General features: G+C 40.3%; 1 protein-coding gene across 2 annotated transcripts; it reads right to left on the reverse strand.

Annotated features, from left to right (window-relative positions):
- Nucleotides 1-2,407: 2,407 nt before the first annotated feature.
- On the reverse strand, nt 2,408-14,880 carry osgn1 (oxidative stress induced growth inhibitor 1). 2 transcript variants are annotated; one of them, XM_008408350.2, is made up of 9 exons: nt 14,722-14,880; nt 8,571-8,731; nt 7,315-7,377; nt 5,866-6,002; nt 5,605-5,796; nt 5,406-5,497; nt 4,755-4,954; nt 4,312-4,655; nt 2,408-3,867 (listed from the first exon to the last, which is right to left on the reverse strand). In XM_008408350.2, exons 3-9 carry the CDS (start codon nt 7,370-7,372, stop codon nt 3,331-3,333), a joined length of 1,560 nt encoding a protein of 519 aa, XP_008406572.1. In that variant the 5' UTR covers nt 7,373-7,377; nt 8,571-8,731; nt 14,722-14,880; the 3' UTR covers nt 2,408-3,330. The 2 variants fall into 2 exon arrangements, with proteins under 2 accessions (XP_008406572.1, XP_008406570.1); XM_008408348.2 differs by lacking the exon at nt 8,571-8,731.
- Between the last annotated feature and the right edge of the window lie 1,864 nt (nt 14,881-16,744).

The following is a 16,744-nucleotide window of genomic DNA, read 5'->3' on the forward strand; positions in this document are numbered from 1 at the left end:
CTCCTCCTGGCTCCATGGAAACCGAAACCCACAACGGCAAATCAGGGCCAACAAAGGACTAAATGTCCAGTGAAAAAGTCATTTAGAGAGTAATTTCAGAAGTTTATGATCTCCAAAAGTCCAAAAAGTGCAATGAAAAAAAAAATCTGAATTTTTTCTAGAAAACATTTTGGAAAATTTTCCACTTTCTCCAAACCAAATTTGCAACATTTTTTACTTTTGAAACTCCAAATTTCCAAAAGTGGAAAAATTTAGACTTTTGAAATTCAGTTTTTTTCTTTATAATTTCTGATGCTAATCTCAAAATTCAGTTGTTGTTTTTTTGGCAGAAATCTGCTCATTTCTTTTTTCTAACCATATTGGCCCGAGTACGCTGTGGTAGAACTCGGCTAACCTCAGAAATGAAAGAAGAGGAAAAAAAAAAAACCGCACTAAGAGACTCACCTGGTGAAGCAACAGGTGGTTCTGGAAGAGCGCAGCGGCGCCCCACGGAAGGGAAATCGGCAATGCAGTGCAGCAGAAACAGGCACCCAGAGGGAAATGTAACCATTTTATTTTAAAACATTGGGTATTAATCAGAAATCTAACGTGGCCTGTGTCCTGTGAAGCTCATTTGTAATATTTGAAGCATAAATGTCACTTTAAGATCTGGTTCAGTGGTGTCCAGATGTTTTTTTTTTTTTTTGCTGTTAGCGGATCTCATGGAAAAAAAGCCCGACATGAATGCACTGATGCAGCTCAGTTTGTATGTTCTCAGAAATGAAGTGAATTTTTCTGTTTTGTTTTTTTTTGTTTTGTTTTATCTTGTTTTTTTTGGGGGGGGGGGGGTTTTGTAAAGGTCCTCACATTTCAAATGAGCTGTGAAGCACCTGACCCTGAAGGCCAACATGGCGCCTTTCCATGGGATTTGTTAACGGCACTGGTTTAAAAGAAGAGTAACACCACCCTCAACTATCAGGGCTCGGTTATATAATATTTTTCTGATAGAAATGGGAAATGAGACCAAAAAAATAAAATAAATTAAATTCCTTTTGAACGTTTCGCTGGTGTTGAATTATCACGCAGCCCTGCCTCAAAATATAGACGTTTATATTTATATATAAATTTATGTTGGAGTCCTGTACCTGTCGGCAGTAGTGGCAATAACGTGTCAGTGTCTCTGGCTGGTTTGGAGTGGTTAGCCAATCAGATTCGTTTATCTTCCTCTGCCTGAGGCTGAGGCTGGCCGAAGCGCGGCACCGCCCCCTGCTGGACAGCAACAGGTACTCAGCCTCAGGAGCAGGAACCAAACAGAGCAAATATTATATTTTATTTTTTGGTTTATTAAGGTGATAATTTATTTTTTTATTGTACCTTTACCCACAGATACGGGTAAGTGTTTTATCCCCCACCTTTAAAAGTGTAAAAAAATGTAAAGATGTTGTTAGGAGGAGAGAATAGAAGCAGTATTATTATTGGAGCTAACTCGGCTCTGCTGCCTTGCTTTTGGTCCTGCGGTTCCGGTGGGGAAAACTGTTCAACGTGTCTTGTGTGTGTTCTTTGATTGTTGGTTTGTTTCACTCTTACATCGACAGAGCCGGTTAAGAAATAAAATAAATAAACCTGCATGCTCATCGACGTCCCTCATGTTCCGAGACCGTTTTCCGCGCCACGTCAAACGTTACAGCCGTTAACCGACCGACGGCCCGCTTTTACCTCCGATCCTCATGGTTGTTAGCTTCAGAATGATGGGACTTGATCTTTTCTTTTTCTTTTTTTTGCATCTGACATCACCCTGACTCTTTGTTAGAAAAGTGAAAAGTACATGAGATTAAATCTTTCCAGAAGCTTTTGCCTCGTGTCGTCATTCTTTCTCCAGGTAAACTTCTATGGCAGGCTGTTATAGCATAAAATCGGCTTGACAGCACGTAGACTCCGGATGTCTGGAATGGCTTTATGACTATTATTACTGGACATATTTAGGGAAGATGATTAGGGACACTGAACTGACTTTTCTCAGAAAAGGAGGGACAAATGTCACTGTTTATATGCTGTAAATGCATGATAATTTGCACCGATAAGTTTCCTGCTAAACTCAAACTTTAATAGAAATGAACACAGGTGAGACATTTCCATTAACACCTTCCTGTTTATTATAAACAGCACCTGCAGACAGAGAAGGTCTGGATTTATCTGCACAACAATGACTCAAAATGAGACGATTCTGCAAGAATCCAATGAAGTTTTAAGGCACTTAAACTGAATCCTGTCAACATTTACACACAAAATCTACTGAAGCATTAAAAAAAACTAAAAAAAGGATCACTTAACACCAAATTAACAAATATTAAAATAGTTTTCTTATAGGAGATGGAAGTTAGAAAAACACATTTTTTTATAACATGGTTTACTTTGATTGAAAAATAAATTATGACATTTAGTGTAAAATAAATCTGATAACAGATCCCAAAGGAAACAAAAAAAATGTAATAAAAAAAATGCTGTAGTACGTTTTGGATGTAAATATATGTTCAGTTGAACCTTATTGCTGATTATTGCTTCAGTACAAAAAGGTGTAAATAACATTTGAAAGAAAAAATATCAGAGGATGAAAAATGAAGTATAAAAATGTAGATTTTTAAGTTATTCTTATGGCTTGATTTAACTAAGCTAAAAAATTAGAAATAGAATTTTAGTTTTTTTTTGTAATTGCTGCTTAGTAAAATCAATAAATAGGAAAGTTTTTATAAAGCAAACATTAGGTTACAAGATTAAACATTAAATAAAAAGCAGCACAGGTATAATAAAGTGATATAAAAACAGAAATTTAACAGATTAGTGGCTGAAACGCAGAATTAAGGCCAGAAAATTAGTTTTGAGAATTTTATCCATGTTTTACCGCAACTTTATTTTTATAATATTTAATTTTGATGCATTTTTTACATATTGTTACTCCTCTATTCTCGTAAATATGGCTGTTCTCGTATTAACACTTTTTGATAACTGTGGTTTTATTGCAACTTTATTCTCATTATTTTTGATTTTCTTGTGCAACTTTAAATCGCATAACTTTATTTTTGCAATTTACATTTTGTTCTCTTGTTCTGGCCCTAAAACGTCGCCGTTAGCAACAGATTCTAAACGTTTAAATAATTTGAAAACTTGGAAGAAACTTAAATATTTCCAGTAAAAAACGGATTACCATAAAATTTACAGAAAACGGTTCTGGTATCTGGTTACAAGTCGGGTCCAAACAGAAACGTCCTGCTGCCATTTCTCCAGCTGATCCCAGAACAAGTCCGGTTGAACTCTGGTTTTCCGGAGTCGGTCCGTTCGCCTCGCGGTTCTGAACTACGAGTCCAGAACCCGGGCGTCTGTCCGGCGGTCGACCCGGCTGTCCAGCGTAACGGCGTCCTCCCCGCCGCTGCGCCGCTTCCACAGATCCCCGGCGATGGCCAGCGCCCCGCCTTTCAGGAACCGGACAAAGTTCTCCCCGACCAGCGGGCCCATGGCGTACATTCCCGGCCCGTCCGCCGCCAGAACCCTGTTTGTGAACGGGTCCACGTCAATCGGGTTCCTCCGGCAGGAAATCGGCTCATCAGGGTTGATGCCTAACGAGCGGCCGTTGTCGCGAAGGAAGGAGAGGTTCGGATGAGCGCCGATCAGAACCAGCGCCTTGGAGACCCGGACCACCGTCTGCTCACCGGAGTCCGACTCCAGGACGCACTTCCGGTCGGGCCGGAAGGCGGCGACCCGGTGGCAGGGAAAGCTCAGGTAACCAGGGTAGGAGGAAGGCGAGCTGGAGGAGGAGGAAGGAGCGGGCTGAAGGTTCTGGGTCCGATCCGAAGTGTCAGACTGGTGCTGCTGCTGAGTCATCATCTGATGGACCTGGAAAAGAGCGGAGATCAGATCCGGACCGACCCTCAGAACCGAGGAGGCAAGACTGCAGACCAAATAGGCGGTTCTAAAGGAAGAGCCGGACCCGACTGGACAGAAAGTCAAACCAACACGATTGGACGAGCATGTGAAGGTCCTGATTGGACGAAATCTAATTTATCTAATTTTCAAAGAAAAAATTCTACAATTGAAAACAAATTTTTTCAATTGTATATATTGCATATATGTTTTCAATTGTAGATTTTTTTAAATATTTTTTTCAATTGTTCAAAGACAACTCTAAAGTTCTTATTTTATCATTAAAGCAGTCGACGCAGATAATTTCTATAAGTTTACAAATAATCTCAGCTGCTGGAATTAGCCAATCAGAGTTTGCACAGTGGAAACGCCCACTTTGGGTCTGCAGAACCCGCTCCTCCCCAGAACCCGCCTCACCTTGTGGTACTCTGGGTAGAGCAGTTTGGGCAGCTGGTTGAAGATGAGCCCGGGGTCCGTGACCGAGCGCCGGAAAGCGTGGCACACCGACGTGTTGAGGTGGTGAGCGGCGAGGACGGCGTCGGCGGCCGTAAGCCCCGCCCCCACCACCAACACGGGGTCGGAGGATTGGTCGAGCTCGCCGCGGGCGATGGCCGCCTCCAGCTCCCAGAAGGAGTGGCAGACGAAGGGCAACGCCTCTCCGTCCACGCCGAGCCGAGCCGGCACGTCGTGCGTTCCCGTCGCCAGAACCACTTTGTGCGCCAACAGCGAGAACGGAACCTCCTCCGTAACCGAGCAACCGTCTGAAGCAAGAAAACAAATTATGAAAAATTATCCATTACAACATAAAACAACATAAAAGTTTAGATTTATTTTGTTTAGGTTTTTTTTTTTAAACGTACCTCCTAGAATTTCGCCGTCTCTCCGCTGCAGTCCCGACACTCTCCAGCAGGGCGGCGACCCATCCTGCTGACCGGACTCCCTGGTTACCGCGGTAACGGTGGTCCCGCAGGCGAAGTTCTGCTCCAGGTTCATCTTGGATACGTAGTGCTCATAGTAGGAGGCGATTTCTGCCGGGGTGGCGCGGTCGTTTCTCACATTCCTGCCACAAAAAAACGTAAACAACGTTTAGCAACGTAGCAACAGGCGGCGGCTAAAGAGCCGATATCAGGTACCGGAACCGTCACTCATATATAAAGGCTTTACTAAAATAAAAACTATTATGAGAATACATTCAGAATATTAGGAGAATAAAGTCATTATAATTTGAAGTCGTAATTTTATAACTTTATTCATTTTTTTTCCATTTTCTTAGAGTGGCCTTAATATTCCATAATCAAAATAAGAAAATTAGGCAAAATTAGTTCAATATTGAACTAATAAAAACTGTAGCTGTGTCTGGTGAACTTTTTGTTAAAACATGTTTGTTCTTCATTCAGTAGGAATAAAATCCAGAAATGTTACTAAAATAAGAGTAGAGATACTTTAAACAACTCAAGTCTAGTTACTCCCCACGTCTGCCTACCAAACGTGTTTATTAAAGCGGGTCGAACCTGCGCTTGTCTCTCATCCAGTCCTTCAGCTTGAGCCCAGGAAGCTCCATCCAGTTGGCCAGGCTGAGCGTCAGCATGGATCCCTCCATGGCCTGGAACCAGCAAACACAAACATCAGACTGAAACTAACTGAATCAGACTAAAAGTCACAGCAAAATAAAAACCTCAATGAAAACAATGTCATGACTGTGGGCCTTACATGCCAGGCGCCTCCAGGCGGGCCTTTCCCCAGAACCAGGTGGGGAACGGCTCGCTCCGGCTCGTACCGCCACTCCAGGGGCGACGTGTGGTCCAGACCGAAGTCGCTGTCCGGCAGCAGCAGCGAATCAAAGAGCACCGCCACAGGGTTGGACGAGCGGCCCTCCAGGCCCTCACAGAGATACTCCAGGTCCTGCAGAGAGGCTCGGTTCAGAGGCGGCCCGAACCAACGCGGGCGTCACGGCGGAACGGGCCGGGTTACCTGCTCCAGCAGCGACAGGTGAGGCCGCTCCGACAGCTTGCTGTGCAGCAGGGGGTTCGGGTGACATCCCTCTGCCGACAGGTAGGGGGCGTAGCCTGACAGCAGGTAAGACAGGCAGATCCCGGAGGGGCCGTTACCTAGGCAACAGGAGGACAGGAGGTTTCTAATGTCACCTGACAGTAAACAGGAAGTCATGCACACGCTCTCACCTGCTCAGGGATTTCCTTCATATTCCATGGGAATTAGAAATAAAAGATTTTTAGAGATGATTTTTGTTCTCAGGAAGTTAAAATCTGAATTCTGGGATTAAAATGTGAAATTCTGAGATTTAAGTTAGAATTTGAGAAAATTGAGAATTGTTTTTCCCCCTGTGGCTCTTATCTTTTTCCTTAGAAACGTGTCGGCCTGTCGCAAAAAGCAAGTAAATCATTTGCATAATAAACTAAAATGAGAAGAATAATTTCCATTCTGATTATTACAGGCGTTTACTTCATAATCCGTTTTATTTATGGTTTTGCTTTGTTTTCTATTTTATTTACTATTATTGGTTGTTTTTATTTATAATTTGGATATTTAATTTTGTAAAGAACACCTCACACTGGGACTCAAAGATATTTTACACTTTATTCGTCTTTGAGAAGGAAAATTTGCACTATGATCCCATTATCAATATGTCAGAGCTGGAACTAGCAATTACTTGAATAATCGATTATTCTATCGATTGTTTTGACGATTAATCAGATAAGAAAATTGACACAATTTGCTAATTTTTTATTGAACCACTTAAGGCTTTTTCTCCACACAGTATTTGAAATACAGTAAAAGATGCAAATAATTCAATTACTTTTTGGATTAAAAACCTTTTTAATGCAACAGCAACATTAATTTAATGAAGGTTTGATCAAATGTAGCAAATAGACATCTGCAGCTAAAGAAAACATAAAATACCGTTTACGATAGAACATATTTACAGATAAAGAACATTTTTCATATTGAATGCTATATTACATATATATATATAGAGACAATTTATCGACCAGCTAAGTTATTGTTACAAGCGCAGAAACATGATGGAGGCAGAAAATCATGAACATCTGTAGCATGAGTCAGCAGATTTGAAGGTTTTTTAAATTGTATGTGACGACTCAGCATGAGAGGAAAAACAATTTGCATTTTTACTTCCACATATTTGCACATAATAAGCAAATAAGCTGAGATCCCCTCCACTTCCACTGTTTCCATTATTCTCTGAACGGGAACTCAACTCGACGGCAGAAGAATAAATAGTTCAGTTCTTAATCTTGATCTTTAAAGGCCTCAGGCGAAAATTAAAAGAGAAAACAGAAACTTATGTGGCTCTAAGACTACTTCCTTGTTTGAAGTTGAACTGTCCTCCATTTCACCTCTGAGATTTCCCCACAGCATGAATGAAGCGGAGGTTTGTCTTACCGATGATCACGACCGGCAGAATCTCTCCAGACGTCGTTTCTTTATGGTGCAGGTCCATTTCTTCTGCAACAGAGAAGAACAAAGTCTGGTCACCAACATGACATCACCCATGTGTTTCCTCCGTTTCTGAGCGGTGAGATCGTTTTCAGTCACATCGCTGCTCCCACTTCCTCCGTTCGGCCTCGAGGTTTAACGCTGAGGTTCAACCTGCGACGTTCACAGGTGACGGAGCGTCAGGAAGGAAGTGAAACAATGTGTCAACATTTACACTTCGTTCTGATTCTGATTCTTAGATTTCAGCCACGTGACTTTATGCTCAATAATTTACATTCGCGTTATTTATTGTTTCTTTTTCTGGATGTTGAAAGTCTTCAATCTGGTGCTTCAACTAGACCTTTTTAAGGACTTTATAATTCACTTTATTTGTTGTTTCTGTGTTGTTTATTTAAGATATTTAAATTGTCTTCCAGTTCCAGTGTTAAATGTTCATTACAATTTAAAGTTTTTTGAGCTTTGAGAATGTGTTCTTGTATTATTATGCCATAACTGTTATGTACCTAAAAATTGTCTCAAAACAAAATAATTATTTATCGCAATAACTTCTGGGACAATTTATCATCCGGCAAAGTTTGTTATCATGGCCTATATTCTGCTTTTCAAAATAAAAGCCAGATTGGAACTTAACGTCGTCTCATCAGCTCCTCTGGAGTTACCACCGGTTTCTCAGATTAGTGTACAGATTGGCTACAATAACACATATTTCTATACGATAAATTGTCGCAGACGTTATTGCGATAAACAATAATATTGTTGTTATGAGACCATTTTCAAGTAATGGTGAAATAATGCAAAATTATATTCTCATAGATCAATAAACTTTAAATCTTTATGAACATTTAACACTGGAACTGGAAGACATTTTATATATTCAAAATAAATAAACAAAACAGAAACAACAAATAAAACTAAATGGTCCTTTAAAAAAAGGTTTAGCTGAGACCAAAACACCAAACTGGTGGAAAGAGAGAAAAGACAAAAATGATCAATCATTTAATTTATCAAGCAATTAATTCATTTATTATTAATTTATTCCATTTATATTTATATGCATCTCTCATAAAGCAGCATGAAACTCATCTGTTTTTATTACCAAAGTGGAAGAAAACAGAAATTAGAAATGGCTTATTTCTAAACTGTTAAAACTTTCAGGCCCAGAACAAGTGCAAGCAGGTTTCCTGTAAAGTCTCATGACTCACATTTCCCCTCCTGCACATTGAAGCTCCATTAATATAAACTTCACTTCTGGGTTAGCACGCCAGCAGCCATGAGGTCATGGACGCACGCCCCGTCCAGAGGGCCGGGCCGGGCGGTCCGAGGGCAGCGGTGTCGGCTGACTCTCAAAAACTGCACAGTCATGCTTACACAGACGAATGCAGACAAGTCAGAACAGAGAACAGAACGTGTGAAAAAAGAAACGAGGAAGAAAATTTAATTCGACAGCAGAGCATAAGAGAAGCATAAAAAAGTGGAAGGAAAGAAGAATGAGGAAAAGAGGATGGGCTGAGAGAGATAAAACGAGGTTACGTAAGTGCAAAGGAGAAGCTGGCAGGGAGCCCAGACACGAGTGGGTCTCAGCGCCAAAGTCACTCAGGACTACGTGCCGCTCCTGCAGCCCCGCCACCCTGACTGGGTTCGATAGTTTACACCCAGAAACACTGACTAACGTATTTACATCATCGCTTTCCACTCTTTATCCTGTAACACAACACAAATTCAGCTCTTAGTTTCAGATACTATCCAAATGGTAGCTAACCGTAACCAGAGGCCAGTTCCAAACGAGAAGCAAACCGTTTCCTCCAGCATTGCAAACAAACTCATCTTGAAAACGCCTTTGGGAGTCGGCTGTTTATCTTTCGCCTTCAGGTTTGGCTTCACTCTTGGCTGCAGCGTTTAGGAGATAAAAAACGGCCGGCTTTGCATTATTTAAGGAAACAATGAGAAAAAAAAAGACCATCCAATCAAAGCTGATCATCACAAGAGATATATATATACGTGACAAGATCCAGGTCCGTTTTCATCTGTGATGCAAAAGAACAGGACGATTCTTTCATTGTTAGCAAATCAACTCAACTCAGTTTCATTTCTTTTGTTGCTCCATCTGCCTCCTTTGGACACTGAAAAATGATCTCACCACGAAAATAATTTCTGTAAAAACCTTTCATAGAGCTAATCTAGGGCAATAATTTCAAAGGTTTGGTTTTTAAGATTTAATTTGTGACTTTTCCTTTTCAGAAAAGAAAGCAAAAAAATAAATAAATTAAATAAATTAAAATCAGAAATTTGATTTGGAATGAAAAGACAAGCAACATAATAGTGGAGATTTTTTAGCCATATTCCCCAGGATTAGCCAATTATCTCCATTTGACTCATTGTGCTGGACCTCTGTTGAATTAGCTCAGTCACTTTAAAAAGGCACGTTTTGTCATTTTGTAGAAATCAGTTTTCACTTTTTGGGGTAAAATTTTGTCAAAAAATTTGATTATGATTGAGTAGTAAACACAAAAACGGGGATGCATCGATTTGAAAGTTTGGGTCAATTCCTATATCTGATTTTGATCACATGATAAATTGAAATGAGTTTGATGATTTTCACCCTGATGATTTCATTATCCACTTTATTGGTGGTTTTGGTTGCGTTTAGTTTTATTTTAGATATTTGAAACATCTCCCAGGTAAGAGTTTACAAAATCAAAGTTTATTGGTGTTGGAGAACAAACTTGCATTACTATGCCATTATCAATACATTACTTGAAAATGGTCTCCAAAAAGCAATATTATTTATTACCACAATAATTTTTGGGACAATTTATCATCCAGCACAATTTGTTATTGTGACAGGCCTGTTTGGGGGTGAATACTTTTAACAAGGTCTGTACAAAATACATAAAATTGGATCCAGTTGGGTTAAAATTATTATAAAGTTCCTTTACATAATGCGCTCAGGCACCAGGTGGTTTTTCTGACTGTAGAGGAAATATGCAAACTTTTTCTCTTCACTCAAAGCAACAGAAAACACCTGGACATTCAGCCCTCCGGTTAAACAGGCTTTCCTCCCAAACATCAAACCTTCTCGTCCGTTTTGCTGCACGGACAAACACACAAACATCGGAGCCGACCCGAGTAGGCCTGTCACGATAACAAATTTTGCTGGACGATTGTCTAAAAAATTATTGCGATAAACGATAATATTGTTTCAAGACCTTTTGACACTAATTTAGTGGAAATTACGTAATAATACATGCGATTTCCTGCCATAGATTGATACACTATATTTTCAAAAGAACACATAACACTGGAACTGATAAACTAAACAAACAAAACAACCAGAAACAAAAATAAAATGGATTCTCAGTCTCCATTAACAAAAAACGTACTTGAATAAAAACTAGACAACATAAAACCAAAGTGGAAATAAATACTGCATTCAACCAAAAGAGTGCAGATTATTTAGTCTGTATACTATGTTGCCCTTCAGTAATCACTAGATTTGAATAGAGAAGATGGGCACATCCCACTACCTAATGCAGTTGTTCATACTACACGATTCTTGCCCCTATTTTCTCCTTATGATAATCTTACATCGTTGGCCAATCTAAGATTGTCGCTGGTGATTTCGCAACCGATCATCCTGCAGTGTGTGGTGGGTTACGGTAGATCGTCGTGGCCGCTCTGATCTAAATCAGGGGTTTTCCCCGACTGGGAGCTTAACGCGAAATGTGACAGGTAGCCAATCAGAAAGCGCGGATTCTCCTCCGCGGGGAAATAAGGAGGGGAATACCAAACAGCTGACACGGCTCAACCCGAAGTCCAGCAGACATTGGAGATGATTTGTGGAAACAACATTAATGTTTATTCAACATTTCGTGCAAAGAATATAGAAATGACAAGGGGAGGAGTTGGAGCCAAATTGCTACCGCAGTTGATGAACCCGGTAACTTTTCAGCTGTTGTTCGTTAACGTGACATAAATAGGTTATAATGATTTTCATTCAGTCAGGACTTTACGCTTTAGCCACATGCGTCACAGGTAGATTCTAGTAAAGCATTGATTAATGCCTGATTTTAAAATTAGTTAACTGGTCTTGCAGCCATTATTTGTGCCCACGTGGCTGGACACCACACGGCACGACGAACCCGATCGAACCGTTATACCTGGGATTTCTGTCTAACGTGTCTCTCAGGGTTTGAAAATGGGCCGACAGTCGGCCGACAACTCATGTAGTGTGCGCTGAACATTACACTAAGGAAAAGAGGAAGGGAGGATCAGTGGAGAGCACAGGAGGTGAGTCTTTTTCACTCAGTGTCATCAATAGAAAGAAAAAATGGCAGGAAGAGACGATAAAGCCGATAATTAAAATGAGGTCGATAGGTTTAATTTATCGTGCGATTAATTGATGTATCGTTTATCGCGACAGGCCTAGACCCGACCCTGAGCCTGTAATTATCAAAAAGTTGAAGGTCACCCTTCTGCAGGCGCCTTGGATCGGTGGTGACACGGCAGAAACCCGACACCGCTCCTTGCAGGAAGTAGACAACGTGAGAAGATAATGAAAATGTCACTGAATGGTTATGCAACCTCTAATCAGTACAATGAAGCACCTGTTTTAAATATGTGCAGGTAGGGAATGTTCGGCATTTAAAAAAAAAAAAAAAAAAAAGCTAATTGTCTCTTTAACTGTCCTGGTGTTTTTTATATCAACTCCTGAGATCATTAATTATTTTTTTAAGTTAACATTGAGAGTCAAACCAGATGAATAATAATTTTATACTTTAATAACAATGAAGCAAATCTGTTTTTGACCTTTTCGGCTTTCAAGCTCCATCATTCTGGATCAGGAAGAGTCTGAGCTACGGCAAGAGTAAACGTGTTTTCACACCTGATAGTCTGGTTTGATTGGGACCAAAGTTGAAACATTTGTTACATTTCCAACTGCTGTGATTTTCTTCCACACTGAGTCAAAGTAACCAAACCCTTGGACAAACCTGTTCCCCTCCTCGCCTGTGGGGGCGCTGCACCAATAACCACTGAGAGAAACGTCACAAAAACCTCCGAAGAAGACATTTGTTTACATTTCTTCTTCATGAAAAGGACATAAAAATGGAGTAGAATCAGATTTTAGCAGTTGGAGGATTTCTCTTATGACTGCAAGCCATTATTTTCGCTAGTGCTGGACCCGCATGTTTGTTTTGGTTGCATTTACCCAGATTGCCCTGAACTGTAGTCTACTTCCTGCTTTTGGAGCGGTTTCTGGTCCGCTTGGCGTTCACAAATGGATTCAAACCGCACCACAGTTCACTTCAACAGAACCCAGACTGAGGTTTGTAGGTGAATCAGAGTTAGCTTTTTTCAGAGTACGATTAGTGTTCACACCTCCCCAAACAAACCAAACTTTCAAGGCAAATGGACTTGAGTTCAGTTAAAGCGAACTAAACAGGGCTGGTGTGAATCAATACACAGAGATTCCTGTTTTAGTGATGCATCTTACAATGAGATACAATGTTTTTATCATACAAAAACTAAATCAAAAGTGGAACAATGAAGACAAAAACAAGCCAAACATTTTAGAGGTAGTTGGAGGACTTCTATTTTGTCTTTAGCTAATGAAGAAATACGGTTATAAGCGTCCAGCAGGAAAAGGTAGCGTTCGAAAAGCAAACCATGAACATGTGGGAACGTTTCTTAAAGTGGGAGGAGCAACAACAACGAGTAGAAACGAGTTGTGTGAAATCACAGCAGCTATCTCCCAATTATTTATTTGTGTATCAATATTCAGCACTAAAAAGTTTCAAACTCGAACATCCGATAAAAATGTTTATTTCTAATGCAGAACCGGCCTGCTTGCTGGCATGATGTGCAACGTGTCATTAGAAATGTAAACACTCAATGATTTTGTTGGGAGCTGCGAAGGTTAGAGTTTAACAGCTACTGGGAGGAAGGATCTCCTATAACGCTCCTTGGATGCACTGAAGGAGCTCCTACGTTACATAATTAATGATGACTCACAGTAGGAAGGCTTAAAAATATTTTTTAAAGGCTAGTCTCATTTCTGCAGAATTTAAAGAAAAAATTAACAAAATGTGAAAGTCAATGTGGCTTTCTCACAGATTCAAAACATCCGGCAGGATTTCCCCAAAACCTTGTTAATCTTCAGCTCTTCTGGAGAACTTAAGGAGTGTTTTAACTTCTAAATTAAATACCTCCAGGCAGAGGTGTTGTAAGCTCGCTGTGGATGCCTGCCAAGATGTGCAAGAGGTGTTGAGAAGCATGAAATGCACCAAACTCCTTCCCTTTCCCTGCAGACCTCGTATAATAACCCAGTGCCTGTTTGGTCCATCTGCTCTGACCAGACGGCTAATGGGATTTAATTTATGAAGACCCAAGACTTGCTGGACCTGCTACGCTCAAGGTTAAAGTGATCCAATTGTTGCAGAATGCAAAAACAATGTTTTGAAACACAAATTGCTAGAATGTTTGTGGGATTCTGCAGACCTCCTCCATGAATGAAAATAGAAAAAATGGTGCTAAGCTTGTAGAAATCTGAGTTAACCCAGATAAAAGGATGAAAATGTTTGGACATTTACACCATCCTGCACTCAGTGTTCCTGGTGTGGCCTCCAACTGTGACAACAAGGACCAGTGGAGATAATTGATGGAGAACAATATCAGTTCTGTTGTTGTATTTTATATTTGGCTCCATAAACATGCAGCTGCTTGAGTATGGAAATCAAGTTAGAAAGGCAAACAAATATCAAGCTGGAAGGTTTCAGATTATTTTACTTCTGGCTCATACAGGCACAGTAAAATCTTATTTATTCATGACTACATTAGGAATAAGCCCTATAAATGCCAATGTTATATTTAGTCTCTCAGCTCTAAACTGCTTCGTCGCAACTTTTAATTGATGAAAACCTTTAAATCTGCGTTTTATAAGTAAGATTTGATTTTTAAAAAAACATTTCAGAGCAAAAACTAATCAGCAGATAAATAAATTGAAGTACATCTATAGAGAATATATCTGGATTAGTTACATTACATCTATGTAACAGAGTTTATGGGTCCCAGAAGTGGGCCAGCGGTGTGACTGGATACGTAACCCGTAGTGAGGACCACCCTCCCACCGACACACACCCACTCATTGAGCCGGCCGGCCGGCCGGCGAGCTGCGGTGGTCGCATCAATAAACGGTGTTAGCACCATGCGGACCCTTTTCGGTGTAACGCAGGCTAACATCAACAATCCCCCCTTCAATGGCTCCATAATCCAGCATTATTACGTCGCTATGACCCATGTGTTAGCTACCTGCCGGTGTAGCCTCGCACGCGACCAGCTCCGCTGGGATTAACTTACCGATTCCTCCTTCTGGTTTAGATCCTCCACTGGGTCTGAGAACCGTTTTTATCTTCTTTAATTTGTTTTTTGTTGCCTTGGTTTCTCAGTCTGACATGTCGCAGCTCCACGCCGGCCTTTCATTCACCTCTTCCTTACTAACTCCACCCTTCTGCTCTGAGCCCGGAGTCGCACATTCACATATTACATAGTGCTAGGGCCCACCAGCCAATCAACAGAGACCCTCCGCCCCCCAGCCAATCAGAAAAAGGTATGGATGAACAGTAATGAAAAACCGCGCTGTCGTAAGAAAAAGATCGTTTATGGATGCGAGATGCTCGACTATCACTTTGATAGTTTCAGATAAAAGTCATTTGAAAAGATTTTATTGCTCAACGATTACACTTAGATTTATCTTTTTGTGATAGGCTGCACAATGCTTACATACTAACACGATTTTTCCCTATTTGTTCTATTTTTAAAAAAGTTAAGCACCACTGTACAGATAAAAACCAGCAGATAGTCCGCAGCTTTCAGGAAGCCAAGCTCTCATCAGACGTGCTGTTTGCACATGTAGGTCAAGTTCAGTTTAACCTGTCACTGCTACCAAGAGTTTTTCATTCATAAAATTCATGAACAGCACACCTTTGACAGCTAAATGTTAAGATAAATGCTGTCCAGTTGACCACAGTAAGAGGAAGTATTGCTAAATGAAAATCATTACTGAATAAACTAGAAAAAAAAAACTGTTGCACCAACAAAACTGATCACAGTTGTCCATCCAAAACAAAAGTAGTGAGAGCAAACTCAGCAGCTCAAAGGTGAATTCATTAAATGAAGATTTATCCAGCAGGGAAGAAAAACCAGGGATGAAAGTCTGAGAGCTGCAGGCTGGAGACTCAACAAACAGGCATTCTAACCTGGGTTTTAAAAGTATGGCTTTAATTCATCACATTATAGAGTCACATCGTTTAACAAAAACCGTAATTTCAAATGCTAATAATGTGGAAGCATATAGATGGACTGTGTTTCTGCTCTGATACTGTGAGAATGATCCAGTCTCACTCCGAATGAGAGGAAGATTCAAAAATCTTCCTCTCACCAGATTTTTGACGGGTCAAAAATCTGGTGAGAGGAAGACTAAAGCAACAACTGAAGTCCTAGGAAACAATTTCATTAGCAAATCCGTTTGAGAGCTCGTGATATTGACAAATGCCAGAAGCTGAAACGTGTTAGCCTTCTAATAACATTGTTTCCTAGTACTTCAGCTGTTGCTACAACCTTCCCTACTGAGGCATTAATTAACAAATTCTGTTTAACCAGAATAGTCTACTGAACACTTGTGCAAGTCTCACTTTTTTCCACATAATCAGAGTCAGATTTACTTCCTCTGGATGACGCTGCTTATTCCTCTTAACCAAAGCTGAGCTGGCTGCCTTAAGGAAGAAGTCCATTTCAGCTGCTTGTGTCCAGCAGCATCTTCCTTTAGTCATAAAGTTATATTACATGACCATTATTCCAATGTAGATTGAGTAGTCAGCTTTTTATTCACCATGACAGCACAAGCCCATTGCTAGGAGCCGAGCTAGCATTTTTCATAATTTTGCCCATTCACTTGCTGTTTTTTTATAGCTTATATCTCCTCCTCAACACACTGCGCCACAGAATAAGACATCCCATGTCTTTTAATTTACATCAGACATGACACTGGTATTTGTATGCACAACTCCAATGTCCTGGCCCAGCATGGAACCACAGACTTTCTGAAGTCAGCCAATACTTCCTTTGTTTTGGTGTTGTTGGGATGACAACAGTTCCAGTTACCCACGGTAACTAACTGGAACTGAGTTATTATGAAGTTAACCAGACATAAAAACAGAACCTACATAAAGTACCAATGGGCTTTAAATGTCGCTTTCCTTATAGAAAACGTTTAAACGATTTTTTTTTTTGCTTTTTCCCTCCCAAACTCAGTTTGCATTAGATGAAAATGCAAATGCTCCATGAAAAAATCCTAAAAGGATTATTATGCTAATATTTTAAA

The sequence above is a fragment of the Poecilia reticulata genome, linkage group LG5 (genome assembly GCF_000633615.1).
Source record: "Poecilia reticulata strain Guanapo linkage group LG5, Guppy_female_1.0+MT, whole genome shotgun sequence".
Lineage (NCBI taxonomy): Eukaryota > Metazoa > Chordata > Actinopteri > Cyprinodontiformes > Poeciliidae > Poecilia > Poecilia reticulata.